The 14388-nt window shown below is 43.6% G+C and overlaps 1 protein-coding gene across 1 annotated transcript; it reads right to left on the reverse strand.

Moving 5' to 3' along the window:
- Positions 1 to 4925: 4925 nt before the first annotated feature.
- On the reverse strand, positions 4926 to 9254 carry LOC115154497 (mitochondrial uncoupling protein 2). Its single transcript, XM_029700770.1, has 8 exons — positions 9110 to 9254; positions 8778 to 8931; positions 7788 to 7986; positions 6979 to 7192; positions 6669 to 6866; positions 6476 to 6577; positions 6188 to 6368; positions 4926 to 5226 (listed from the first exon to the last, which is right to left on the reverse strand). The coding sequence occupies exons 3-8, from the start codon at positions 7911 to 7913 to the stop codon at positions 5133 to 5135; spliced, it is 915 nt and encodes a 304-aa protein (XP_029556630.1). The 5' UTR covers positions 7914 to 7986; positions 8778 to 8931; positions 9110 to 9254; the 3' UTR covers positions 4926 to 5132.
- Between the last annotated feature and the right edge of the window lie 5134 nt (positions 9255 to 14388).

A 14388-nucleotide genomic window follows, 5' to 3' on the forward strand; every position in this document is an offset into this window, starting at 1 on the left:
CGTTCAGCCTTAATAGGCTGTGGATATACAGCCCCAGGTCATGATCTGTTGTGCTATGCAATGTCAAAGCATCTACCTGATGAGGGAATGTATGTTTTCCTGGGATTATTTAATAAGATTTGGAGTGAGGGGGTTATACCTTCTGGTTGGAAACGTGCAGTAATATTACCTTTTGTAATGCCTGGTAAGGACCCTTCATGTGCTGATAGTTATAAGACCAATAGCACTGACCTATAACTTGTGTAAACTGATGGAAAAGATGATCTTCAATGAAGCTGAAAAAACTTTGGTCATGAAAGATGTAATGGCAACGGCCTTTTTTCCCCTTCTTTTTTTACATTGAAAAGGCTTATGACACTATGTGGAGAGAAGGCCTACTGATTAAGATGGAAAGACTTGGTATTGGTGGGAGATTTTATAACTGGGGTTTGGCCTGTTAATCTGTCTTTTCGAGTTAAAATAGGATCAATTTTATCTGATGCCCACAGAGTTGACAATGGTATTCCTCAAGGCAGTACCATCAGTCCTATTTTGTTCAACATTATGATTATCAAAGTGTTTTTGAATGTAGGTATGGGTATTGGGGCTTCCCTATATGCTGATGGTGGAGCTATTTGGAAGAGGGGAAGGAATGTCTCTCATGGGATCAAATCTATTCAACAAGCTATAGTGGACGTTGAAAGATGGTCGATTGACTGGGGTTTTACATTGTTAATGGTGAAGTCTTGTTGTAGGTTCTTCTTGAAGAAGAAAGTTGCTGATAATATACAGTTGTTTATGTATGGACAGCCTATGGGGAGATTTTATAAGTACAAATATGTGGGTCTATGGTACAATGAGCAATATACAGTACTAGTCAAAATATTGGACACACCTACTCATTCAAGGGGTTTTCTTTATTTTGCTTTACTATTTTCTACATTGTAGAATAATAGTGAAGACATCAAAACTATGAAATAACACATATGGAATCATGTATTAACCAAAAAGGGTTAAACAAATCTAAATATATTTTATATTTTACATTCTTCAAAGTAACCACCCTTTGCATTGATGACAGCTTCGCACAGATTAACAGGATGTGTACTCCAAGCATGCGCTGACCAACTGGCAAGTGTCTTCACTGACATTTTCAACCTCTCCCTGTCGCAGTCAAATCAAATCAAATTGATTTATATAGCCCTTCTTACATCAGCTGATATCTCAAAGTGCTGTACAGAAACCCAGCCTAAAACCCCAAACAGCAAGCAATGCAGGTGTAGAAGCACGGTGGCTAGGAAAAACTCCCTAGAAAGGCCAAAACCTAGGAAGAAACCTAGAGAGGAACCAGGCTATGAGGGGTGGCCAGTCCTCTTCTGGCTGTGCCGGGTGGAGATTATAACAGCACATGGCCAAGATGTTCAAATGTTCATAAATGACCAGCATGGTCAAATAATAATAATCATAGTAGTTGTCGAGGGTGCAACAAGTCAGCAACTCAAGAGTAAGTGTCAGTTGGCTTTTTCATAGCCGATCTTTGAGAGTATCTCTACCGCTCCTACTGTCTCTAGAGAGTTGAAAACAGCAGGTCTGGAACAGGTAGCACGTCCGGTGAACAGGTCAGGGTTCCAGCAGGTCTGGGACAGCAGGTCTGGGACAGGTAGCACGTCCGGTGAACAGGTCAGGGTTCCATAGCCGCAGGCAGAACAGTTGAAACTGGAGCAGCAGCATGGCCAGGTGGACTGGGGACAGCAAGGAGTCATCATGCCAGGTAGTCCTGAGGCATGGTCCTAGGGCTCAGGTCCTCCGAGAGAGAGAAAGAAAGAAAGAGAGAGAGAGAATTAGAGAGAGCATATTTAAATTCACACAGGACACCGGATAAGACAAGAGAAATACTCCAGATGTAACAGACTGACCCTAGCCCCCCGACACAAACTACTGCAGCATAAATACTGGAGGCTGAGACAGGAGAGGTCAGGAGACACTGTGGCCCCATCCGATTAAACCCCCGGACAGGGCCAAACAGGCAGGATATAACCCCACCCACTTTGCCAAAGCACAGTCTGTAATACCAACATGTTTCAAGCAGACCACCATAGTCCCTGTGCCCAAGAACACTAAGGTAACCAGCCTAAATGACTACCAACCAGTAGCTCTCATGTCTGTAGCCATGAAGTGCTTTGAAAGGCTGGTCATGGCTCACATCAACACCATTATCCCAGAAACCCTGGACCCACTCCAATTTGCATACCACCCCAACAGATCCACAGATGACGCAATCTCTATTACACTCCACAGTGCCCTTTCACACCTGGACAAAAGAAACACCTATGTGAGAATGCTATTCATTGACTACAGCTCAGCGTTCAACACCATAGTGCCCTCAAAACTCATCACTAAGCTAAGGACCCTGGGACTAAACACCTCCCTCTGCAACTGGATCCTGGACTTCCTGATGGGCCGTCCCCAGGTGGTAAGGATAGGTAACAACACATCCGCCACACTGATTCTCAACACAGGGACCTCTCAGGGGTGCATGCTCAGTCCCCTCCTGTACTCCCTGTTCACTCATGACTGCATGGCCAGCCACGACTCCAACAGCATCATTAAGTTTTCCGATGACACAACAGTGGTAGGCCTGATCACCGACAACGACAAGACAGCCTATAGGGAGGTCAGAGACCTGGCAGTGTGGTGCCAGGAAAAGAACCTCTCCCTCATTGTGATCAAGACAAAGGAGATGATTGTGGACTACAGGAAAAGGAGGACCGAGCACGCCCCCATTCTCATCGACGGGGCTGTAGTGGAGCAGGTTGAGTTTCAAGTTCCTTGGTGTCCACATCACCAACAAACTAACATGGTCCAAGCACACCAAGACAGTCGTGAAAAGGGCATGACAAAACCTATTCCCCCTCAGGAGACAAAAGATTTGGCATGAGTCCTCAGATCCTCAAAAAGTTTTACAGCTGCACCATGAAGAGCATCCTGACTGGTTGCATCACTGCCTGGTATGGCAACTGCTCGGCCTCCTACCGCCAGGCACCAGAGGGTAGCGCGTACGGCCCAGTACATCACCGGGGCCAAGCTTCCTACCATCCAGGACCTCTATACCAGGCGGTATCAGAGGAAGGCCCTAAAAATTGTCAAAGACTCCAGCCACCCTTAGTCATAGACTGTTCTCGCTTTGATTTGATTCTGCTTCCCCCTTCAGACTGCAACATGAATTTTTATATCTATTTAACTAGGCAAGTCAGTTAAGAACAAACTCTTATTTACAATGACAGCCTACCCAGGCCAAACACGGATGATGCTGGGCCAATTGTGTGCCACCCTATGGAACTCCCAATCACAGCCGAATGTGATCCAGCCTGGATTTGAACCAGGGACTGTAGTGATGCCTCTTGCACTGAGATGCAGTGCCTTAGACCATGGCGCCACTCAGGAGCCATGCATGAAAGATGGGAATGAAGTCAAGGGTTGAGGCCTGCGAGAAAGAGTGAAAACACAAGACTCCCCTATTGAAAGCGACCTACACATTGCCCTGGAAGACCTATTCTACGGATGCACCAAAAACAAATATTTTGTAGGGTAAAATGGGATCACAATGCCTGGTGAATGTTAAGATGTCCCTGAATTAACATACCTATAGGCCTACTTAACTAGTTATAACAAACATTGTTCAGTTCAGATTCTGTACTGTTTACTTCATGCAACCTACGGTGAGGAACATGAAACATGAGTACAGTATCTATTTAGACTCAAGCAACACTGTATCAACTTCAGTGTAATTTTGCGCCACCTCAACCAGGTCAAGAACAAAGGACACATTCAGTATCAAGGATAAAATACTACCACTGTAAAACCCAGGATGGAATGAAGGCACTAGGATAACATTCCCGATCAGGTAAGATAACCACCCACTCAGTGCTTGAATGACATCTTGTGCTTTTCAGTGTTTTACAGACATCAGTTCCCTCAGGGGCTAGAACCTGCCACATCTACTCATGCAGGTGGGGGGGGGGGGGTCTGTTTCTTTGATCTGGCTGTTTCCCCCATGCGCCCAACAGTATTCCTGCAGATAGTGTTCATTAGAGGAGTTGGGCTAAATGCGGAAAACACATTTCAGTTGACTAGGTAACCCCCTTTCCATTGTGCGGCAGAAGAGTCATCCCCAGTTTGCAAGGCAACACCATGACCTGGTCTATATGGCCCAGATCTCTCTAGAGATGGTGAGACAGTACAAGTCTGACCCAGGAGGGCAAGTGCATATTCCACTCAAATGGATTTCTCCCATATACTTCAGCCATCAAATCTGCATCCAGTTCTTTCAACCCGGAGTTCATACCTCCTCCCACAGGCTTTGACTGGATTCACTGTTGATGTGGAGACACTAGATGGCAGGCTACTCAACATTCCCATCAATGACATTGTGCAGTGCTTTTTCTATTACTGCATGGGAGGGAATCTGTGTTCACTAGTCATTTGTTAAACAAATCTTAGATGATTTATGACATTGAAGGTATTCCTCACTAATGGTAGTAATGTTCCCCCATAAAATTCCTCAAGAAAGTGCCAGTAAAAGGTTAAGAACGCTGACAGTGCATGCCGTTCTGAGAAATAGATCACTTGTCATGAGACCGAGCTAAAAGTTTCACTTCCCCATCCAACCCCACCCAGCTCAAAATACAACAAAGTGGTGTCTAGAGAAGCCATGCCTATCCCAGGATCCTTCCCAGAGAGGAGACAGCCAGTTTCCTGGAGAAGCCACTGACAAACACCTGATCAACCAAGCTTTCTGAAGCAACAGTCATAATATGAAGCCCGATTTTAAACCCAATTGGAAATCTTCTTCCTTTAACCCCCACATTTAGAATTGTGTTCCTTGCCAGTAGGTATAGGTAAGATTCATATGAATAAGTTATTTGCAAAAAAGACATAAGTCATAATTAAGTATACATTTTATTGTCAAAAGTTGGAGCTTAAAAAGACAAGAGACAAGATCTTCAGTGTCAGGAATACACTTCAGTGAAAGGTGAGTGAAAAGTGGTTTAAAATGGAAACAACAAGGGCCACAAAAGATAGTTAAATGGAATAAGAGCAACACCGCATCACCATCCACTGCAGCCAATAGCCAGGTCTACAGATTGCCAGTTTTAGCGGGCTGCCATCATGGCACGTTTCAGCTGCTCATATGTAACGAACATCACCACGTTCCACGAGCCCAGTCGTAGAAAAGAGGGCATGAACCTGTAGGGAAGAAATTGAGACAACTCAGATCAAGGCAAACACTTCAATAAACCGGAGGGGGAAAGAAACTATACTGAACAAAAATAAACACAACATGCAACAATTAAGGATTTTACTGAGTTAATGATCATAAGGAAATAGGTCAATTAAAATACATTAATTAGGCCCTAATCTATGGATTTCACATGACTGGGCAGGGATGTAGCCATGGGTGGCCCTTGGAGGGCATAGGTCAACCCACTGGTGAGCACCCCCACCCTTCCCTCAGTTGAAGTAGCCAGATGGGCTGGCATGGTTACACACAATCAGACGATGGTCTGATTGTGAGGCTGGTGGGACGTAATGCCAAATTCTCTAAAGCGAAGTAGGAGGCAGCTTATGGCAGAGAAATGTACATTAACTTCTGACAACAGCTCTCGGTGGACATTCCTTCAGTCAGAACGCCAATTGCGCACTCCCTCAGCTTGACATCTGTGGCATTGTGTGACGAACTGCACATTTTAAAGTGGCCTTTTGTCCCAAGCACAAGGTGCACCTGTGTAATGATAATCAGCTTCTTGATATGCCACACAGATGGATGGATTAAGCAAGCAAGCATTTCACTGTAATACTTGTAGTCGGTGCATGTGACAAATATAATTTGACTTGATTATCTTGTCAAAGGAGAAATGCTCACTAACAGGGATGCCAGCAAATGTGTGCACAATGAGAGAAATTAGGTTTTTGTGCATATGGAACATTTCTGGGATTTTTTTGCAACACTTAACATGTTGCGTTTATATTTTTGTTCAGTGTAATTACCAGGTTGTTAGACAATACCTTGAATAATACAAAGCAAGCAGCTATATTTAAAGTACTGATCAATAAGGTGTATGAGCCATCTAAAACCATCCATCTGATACAACCCAGTCCAGGAGACTCCAGGCAACTAAAACATTTATTCGTAAGACATGTGGCTTACCCTTTGTAGAAGGCAAGAGGTCCCTCCTTGGTCACCATGGCATGAGCACAGTTGAGGGCGCTGCTGTACTGGCCGAGGGCAGAGTTCATATATCTCGTCTTCACCACATCCACAGGAGAAGCAATCACAGTGGTGCAGAATCCTGCACCGAATGCAGATGTGAAGTGGCAGGGGAGGTCATCTGTAGGCCGAATGAAAAGGGTTAAGGAGAGGCAGCACAATACCAGACAGAAGTATGAGAGTTTAAATGTATCATTTTGCGCAATATGTGGCAAGGCAATGGCTCACCAGTCAGGGGTGTGTTTTTAAGAAGTGCGTCCTTGATGAGGTCATATGTAACCAGTTCAGTGCAGTTCACGATAGCATTGCGGGCAATGTTTGGGCCAGTACCTGCAAGGTGGGATGGAAACGTTAGCAATACTGCTGACCAAAACATTGGACAAGAGGCACAAATGATCCGTGTGATCAAGCAAACACCCACCTCTCCACAGACCACGCATGCCCTCTTCCTTGGCGATGGTCTTGTAGGCCTGCATGGTACCATGGTAACGTCGGTTTGGCCCAGAGGAACTAGCCTGTGCCTGGAAGCGGACCTTCACCACATCTGTGGGCTGGGCTAATGCAACTGCCATGGCTCCAGTTGTACAGCCCGCCAGCAGGCGACTGCCAATCCCTACATCTGGAGAGAGAAAGACGCAGTTAGAACAGTGGGAGTTCCACTTTCAAGAGAATCAGTATCACTTGAAAAAGGTCAATGTTCGCATACAGTGTGCGAAGTGTAGCCTACTCACGGTCTGAGCCTTTGGTGTAGAATGACTTGACAGAGTCATAGAGGCCGATACGGATGGAGGCGAAGCTCATCTGCCTCTGGAGCCCTGCCACCAGCCCGCTGTAGAGGCTCCTGGCCCCCTCCGTACGCACCATGGTGGTGATGGTACCAAACACACCCCGATACCTCACTGCTGTGCCATGACTAGCTGCCGCACCCTTCTCCTCTCCCTGGATCTGTGTGGAAAATAAGGGACATGGAGACTGAACAGACACTGGGGAGGGAGCATAGGAATGACACTGGAGAATGGGGCAGGAGAGTCCAGGCAGTGTCCATGACGCTACATCCAGGGCCTGCAGATTCCAAGGGCTTTTACCATCGCCTCCTGGGCCGCTTAGTTGTGGAAGGAAGTTGGGAGGGGCAAAATTGAAGGAAATAGAAAGGTCAAATCAGTTTTAATGTTAAGAAAAAAAGTCAATACAATTAACCAAAAATGAAAGTGGCCATTTTTGGGTCAGTGACAAATTTGGTGTCATCTTGTAGACCGACCCAGTTTCAGAATTTAGACCCATTGACAGTAAAAAGATTGGGTTAAGGTTAGCAGTAATGTCAAGTATCCCTTTTAGTATGACAGCGCAACACATTTGACCAGTCAAATGAGCCCTTTCACATGTGACTTCATATGAGAAACGATGACCAGTTCCAACCATCCTGGGTCCCCGTCTGCTGAACAAAACCAGGTGGGAAATGCTTGGTTGATCCTTTCATGGCGCTACAATACAGGACCCCACCAGTTCATTTCAACAAAGAACACATGATCCATAGGCTTACCTGTAGCCGGACTTTGGCTGTGTCCAGGGGAAAGGTGAATAGGTCAGCAATGCAGGCTGCTGTTCCAGCACCGATAAACTTCACCGCAGCGGTTGGGGGCACGTCAGCAGGTCTGAATCCAACCATTTTATCCAGATAAATGGAATGTGAAAATTTAAGAAGACTGATGAGGTGAAGACAAAGGGAACTCTACCCAATTCTGAAAAGGGAGAGGGACAACACGTGTATTAACAATTGTACAAATAAATGGCAATATTCATAATTTCACTGACATGTTTCCATGTCACAATTGATTGTTGGCACAACAACTCAGACTAGACTGGTAGCCAGGGCCAGCTCTAGCCTTTTGGGGACAATAACTGAGTTTTAAAGTTAATGTCCTGCAGTTCTACACATCTTCCCATGGGGCAGAGATATTTTTGTAGTTTTAAATGATATTTCCTGCAATTCTACACATTTGTCATTTAGCTGATGCCCCAAGTGACCGCTTACGCCTGGAACCAGTCAAATTCGTGCAGGCATGGACGGTAGCCTACTGTCCCCAAGGGGTCCAAGCAAGTGGAAAATGGAGGGGCTTAGTTCAAACTGTAGGCAAGCAGTTGTTTCAACAGGCATCACTTACTGGTCTACTCAATTTGCCGAACTGCCATGAGACATCCCCATTGGCGGAGCTGCCTGTTGCCATGTCAATAGCGCTCTACTAAGCAAATGACTCGAGACAAAGGAAGCGCTGTACCTCGTTTACCCGATACTGAATCAGATAGTGAGTATTCAGGAAACACTGCGTGTAGCGATCGTGAAACCAAAAGCATTAACTCCACAAATTCAAAATAACAGACAAGCCTATATTAATGTTTAATTAACTGTTGAAGACATTTCAACTTACTATTTACTTAATAAAATTAAGCTATGCATTATTACACCTAGATATCAGGCGAAAGCTTTATCCAACTTTTATTTTATTTTTATAAACCATGTGGCCTACTTTACCTTTACTCAAGTGACCCAGGATGGTGACGGCAGAGATCAGGATTCTCTAAAGGCGTCCCTCTGGTCAAAATTACTTTCAATTATGATTTGGTTGCCTTGTTCTTCCATAGAAAAACGTTCAAAAACGATGTATCCAAAAAACATACTACAAATTCTGAAAAACAAGACAAAACAGGTTTAGTTCAAATCTATAGCCTACACCAACAAGGATACAATAAAATAAACACGCCATCAAAGCATAACCAGTAACATCAACTTAACTTTGTACTACATTCTCCATAAGTAAAACAAAATCTATAGACAGTAGGGCTATGAACATATTAAAAGTTTACCGTGAATAAAATAACGAAAAGTTAGATCAGGAAAAAACGATGTCAAATCCTATGGGTTGATGCCTCTGTGATAACACGTACAATGAAACCTCGAGTCGAGTTAGCAGAAAGCGGTAAAACAAACCCTGCAGCTTTTTATACCACCACTGTTACGTCATGAGAAGACAACCGTGTCTGTTCTCAGCTGGTTGGCGGGTTCGAGCTGAACTGGCCCTGCCCTGGGGTGTATTCACTAGGACCAAACGGAAGCACGAAACGGGGAGGGATCTACCTGCATTTGTCCAATAAAAAAATATATTGTTTTTGTTGCAAAACGTTTTCCGTTTGAAGTAAACACTTTCCATTGCACAATTTGGACTAATGGGCGAGTTCGTTTTGCATTACCTGGTGCCCCGGGAGGGTGGAGATTTCACTTTAGGACCAATGAAATGGTCTAAAATGACCGCACTACACCTAGTCCGGGCACCGGGTGATGTAGAACCAACTCGCCCATTGATTACACCAGCTGTTCTCAAATTCACATAGCTGCTTGTGATTGGCTCATTCATTTAAAAATAATCATAATGTAGAATAGTCTGTACACAAATAGACAATGATAACATATGCTAGGGGGTACAACAAATTACAGATTATACAAAGACTTTAAAAGAAACACACATATTGATTGTTTTAACAGCTTTCTTATTAGAAGAATGTTGAATGGTCTTAATGTACTGCTCAAATTCCTTATAGAAAACACAGAACAGTGTTTTTTTATTAGCGAATTTACATTTATGAATATGAAATTTTGCCATTGGCACAATTCGATTTATGAGGTAAGCTCATTCAATTGCCTTCCACACCTCTACCAACAATACATGCCATGGTGGGTTAATTGCATAATATTGAATTAAATATTAAATTGATTAATATAAACCAGTAACAAACAGAGTGTGCTGTGCAGGTTCATATAGGCTGTGCAGGCATAAAGGCAGGGTCTGTAATCTCAAAACCATAGGCTATAGCATCTATAATAACACAATTTCACATACCATTTTATTGGCAGGATTGTTCATTGTTTTATTCCCTAGATCAAGATTAAAACTCATCAAACCTCCTTATCACTATTCCGACCTTGTAACAACTGGATGATACCAGATGACTCACCGCTATAATCCTATTCCAACCTCCTGAGTTAATCATATTCTTTGCTTCTTAGCTCAAGTCAGTCCTGTATCTACTTTTCAAGACATTTGATTCACATTGATTTTGCCAAATGCTCTTACTTATGCTAAAGACATTGAGTACAGCACAAAGACTGCAACATAACCTCGTCCCCAGGCTCAATTGTCAGCGCAGAGAGGGAGCCAGTAGGTGGACAAGATTAGGATCCCGTTATTTTAGGGCCTTGCGACAGACAAGCATCCTGTCTAGGGGGTGTACTTGCACAACCGAAGGCTGTTGCGTTTTTAACAACTAGCTGACCAGGTGAAATAAGTTAAGGTGTGGAAGTAGGCCTAAACTGTTTACATCTGGTGATGCTGAGTCATGATGAGGATATATCAGCAGATCCTACACCACTTTAGAATAATAAAATCCACATGTGAAACATCCAAGTAAACGTCTATGCTACGAGCTCCAAGGCTGTTGTGTAAGACCCGGCATGGCAGACTCCCCTACAGATGGAAACCCTTTGCTCTCCCCTCCTTATGTGCCCCTTCTTAAAATCATGTGTATGTTGTGTAAAAGGATTAGGCCCAACAGAGAGGTGGAATTATGTGTTATTATGATAAAAGGTACAGGGGCAGCTGGCAAAAAAAACTCTTACAGCTCCCAAATGATTCCAATAAGTGTGTTTTTTTTCTTGACACTGAAGTGTTTAACGAGACACTCCAATGTTCCAGGACAGAGGAGGGTGAAAGGTCTTCTGTCTGGAGTAGTGTTGTAGTATTGGAGTCCGGTCTCCAGACCACATATTGAGTGTCTCAATCTTGTCTCGGTGTCAGATATTGGACATTGAGGACTCCTAATTTCTTCCTGAGACCAGCCGAGACCAGCGGAGTAAAAAACTCATAATTATCAGTTTCCATTCAGTCAGCGCATTAAACCACTTCGCCAGGCCAAATATATACACTCCTTTCTTGAAACATTAAGACTATAGCTTAACAGGTTAACAGTCTGGCAGCAAAACAGTTAATTCAGCCTCATTTACTGCCTTTAAAAAAAAACAAGTCGGAAGTTAACATACACTTAGGTTGGAGTCATTAAAACTCGTTTTTCAACCACTCCACACATTTCTTGTTAACAAACTATAGTTTTGGCAAGTCGGTTAGGACATCTACTTTGTGCATGACACAAGTCATTTTTCCAACAACTGTTTACAGACAGATTATTTCACTTATAATTCACTGTATCACAATTCCAGTGGGTCAGAAGTTTACATACACTAAGTTGACTGTGCCTTTAAATAGCTTAGAAAATTCCAGAAAATTATGTCATGGCTTTAGAAGCTTCTGATAGGCTAATTGACATCATTCGAGTCAATTGCAGGTGTACCTGTGGATGCAGTTCAAGGCCTACCTTCAAACTCAGTGCCTCTGCTTGACATCATGGGAAAATCAAAAGAAATCAGCCAAGACCTCAGAAAAGAAATTGTAGACCTCCACAAGTTTGGTTCATCCTTGGGAGCAATTTCCAAACGCCTGAAGGTACCACGTTCATCTGTACAAACAATAGTACGCAAGTATAAACACCATGGGGCCACGCAGCCATCATACCGCTCAGGAAGGAGACGTGTTCTGTCTCCTAGAGATGAACATACTTTGGTGTGAAAAGTGCAAATCAAACCAAATTTTATTGGTCACATACACATGGTTAGTAGATGTTAATGCGGTGTAGCGAAATTCTTGTGCTTCTAGTTCCGACAGTGCAGTAATATCTAATAAGTAATCTAACAATTTCACAACAACTACCTTTTACACACAAGTGTAAAGGGATGAAAAATAATATGTACATGTAAATATATGGATGAGTGATGGTGTGCGGCATAGGCAAGATGCAGTAGATGGTATAGAGTACAGTATATACATATGAGATGAGTAATGTAGGGTATGTAAACATTATATTAAGTGGCATTGTTTGAAGTGACTAGTGATATATTTATTACATCCAATTATTAATTATTAAAGTGGCTAGAGATTTGAGTCTGTATGTTGGCAGCAGCCACTCAATGTTAGTGATGGCTGTTTAACAGTCTGATGGCCTTAAGATAAAAGCTGTTTTACAGTCTCTCGGTCCCCGCTTTGATGCACCTGTACTGACCTCGCCTTCTGGATGATAGCGGGGTAAACAGGCAGTGGCTCGGGTGGTTGTTGTCCTTGATGATCTTTTTGGCCTTCCTGTGACATCGGGTGCTGTAGGTGTCCTGTAGGTGCCCCTGGTGATGTGTTGTGCAGACCTCACTACCCTCTGGAGAGCCTTACGGTTGTGGGCGGAGCAGTCGCTGTACCAGGCAATGATACAGCCCTACAGGATGCTCTCGATTGTGCATCTGTAAAAGTTGGTGAGTGTTTTCGGTGACAAGCCAGCCTCTTGTGGTTGAAGAGGCGCTGTTGCGCCTTGTTCACCACTCTGTCTGCGTGGGTGGACCATTTCAGTTTGTCCGTGATGTGTACGCAGAGGAACTTAAAACTTTCCACCTTCTCCACTACTGTCCTGTCGATGTGGATAGGGGGGTGCTCCCTCTGCTGTTTCCTGAAGTCCACGATCATCTCCTTTGTTTTGTTGACGTTGAGTGTGAGGTTCTTTTCCTCACACCACACTCCGAGGGCCCTCACCTCCTCCCTGTAGGCCGTCTTGTCGTTGTTGGTAATCAAGCCTACCACTGTAGTGTGGTCTGCAAACTTGATGATTGAGTTGGAGGCGTGCATGGCCACGCAATCATGGGTGAACAGGGAGTACAGGAGAGGACTCCCAGAACAACAGCAAAGGACCGTGTGAAGATGCTGGAGGAAACAGGTACAAAAGTATCTATATCCACAGTAAAACTAGTCCTATATCGACATAAACTGAAAGGCAGCTCAGCAAGAAAGAAGCCACTGCTCCAAAACCGGTGAAAAAAGCCAGACTACGGTTTGCAACTGCACATGGGGACAAAGATCGTACTTTTTGGAGAAATGTCCTCTGATGAAGCAAAAATAGAACTGTTTGGCCATAATGACCATCGTTATGTTTGGAGGAAAAAGGGGGAGGCTTGCAAGCTGAGGAACACCATCCCAACCATGAAGCACGGGGGTGGCAGCATCATGTTGTGGGGGTGCTTTGCTGCAGGAGGGACTGGTGCACTTCACAAAATAGATGGCATCATGACAAAGGAAAATTGTGTGGATATATTGAAGCAACATCACAAGACATTAGTCAGGAAGTTAAAGCTTGGTCGCAAATGGGTCTTCCAAATGGACAATGACCACAAGCATACTTCCAAAGTTGTGTCAAAATGGCATAAGGACAACAAAGTCAATGTATTGGAGTGGTCATCACAAAGCCCTGACCTTAATCATATAGAAAATGTGTGGGCAGAACTGAAAACACATGTGCGAGCATGGCGGCCTACAAACCTGACTCAGTTACACCAGCTTTGTCAGGAGGAATGGGCCAAAATTCACCAAAGTTATTGTGGGAAGCTTGTGGAAGGCTACCAGAAACGTTTGACCCAAGTTAAACAATTGAAAGGCAATGCTACCAAATACTAATTGAGTGTATGTAAACTTCTGACCCGCTGGGAATGTTATGAAAGAAATAAAAGCTGAAATAAATCATTCTCTCTACTACTATTCTGACATTTCACATTCTTAAAATAAGGTGGTGATCCTAACTGACCTAAGATAGGGAATTTTTACTAGGATTAAATGTCAGGAATTGTGAAAAACTGAGTTTAAATGTCTTTGGCTAAGGTGTATGTAAACTTCCGACTTCAACTGTAGCTGATATGGCTGATTTGCTTAAACAAATGTGGTTACTACTAACTCCTTTTGAATTTGGGTAAGTCGATAAGAACCGCATTCTCCTTCAATAATAACATTTTGACATTTACATTTTAGTCATTTAGCAGACACTCTTATCCAGAGCGACTTACAGTAGTGAATGCATACATTTCATTTCATGCATTTTTTTTTGTACTGACCCCCGTGGGAATCGAACCCACAACCCTGGCGTTGCACACACCATGCTGGCGTTGCAAACACCATGCTCTACCAACTGAGCCACAGGGAAAACTCCAAAATGAGTTTTGACTTTTGAAC

This window comes from Salmo trutta, chromosome 19, assembly GCF_901001165.1.
Source record: "Salmo trutta chromosome 19, fSalTru1.1, whole genome shotgun sequence".
Lineage (NCBI taxonomy): Eukaryota > Metazoa > Chordata > Actinopteri > Salmoniformes > Salmonidae > Salmo > Salmo trutta.

Bases quoted from the DNA above. Each gene is read 5' to 3' on its own strand.
- LOC115154497 (XM_029700770.1), bottom strand. From the start codon at position 7,913: ATGGTTGGATTCAGACCTGCTGACGTGCCCCCAACCGCTGCGGTGAAG. The intron at 7,193-7,787 runs GTAAGCCTATGG...TTTTCCACACAG, and splicing joins CAGCCAAAGTCCGGCTACAG to ATCCAGGGAGAGGAGAAGGG. The intron at 6,369-6,475 runs GTGAGCCATTGC...TTCGGCCTACAG, and splicing joins TAAAAACACACCCCTGACTG to ATGACCTCCCCTGCCACTTC.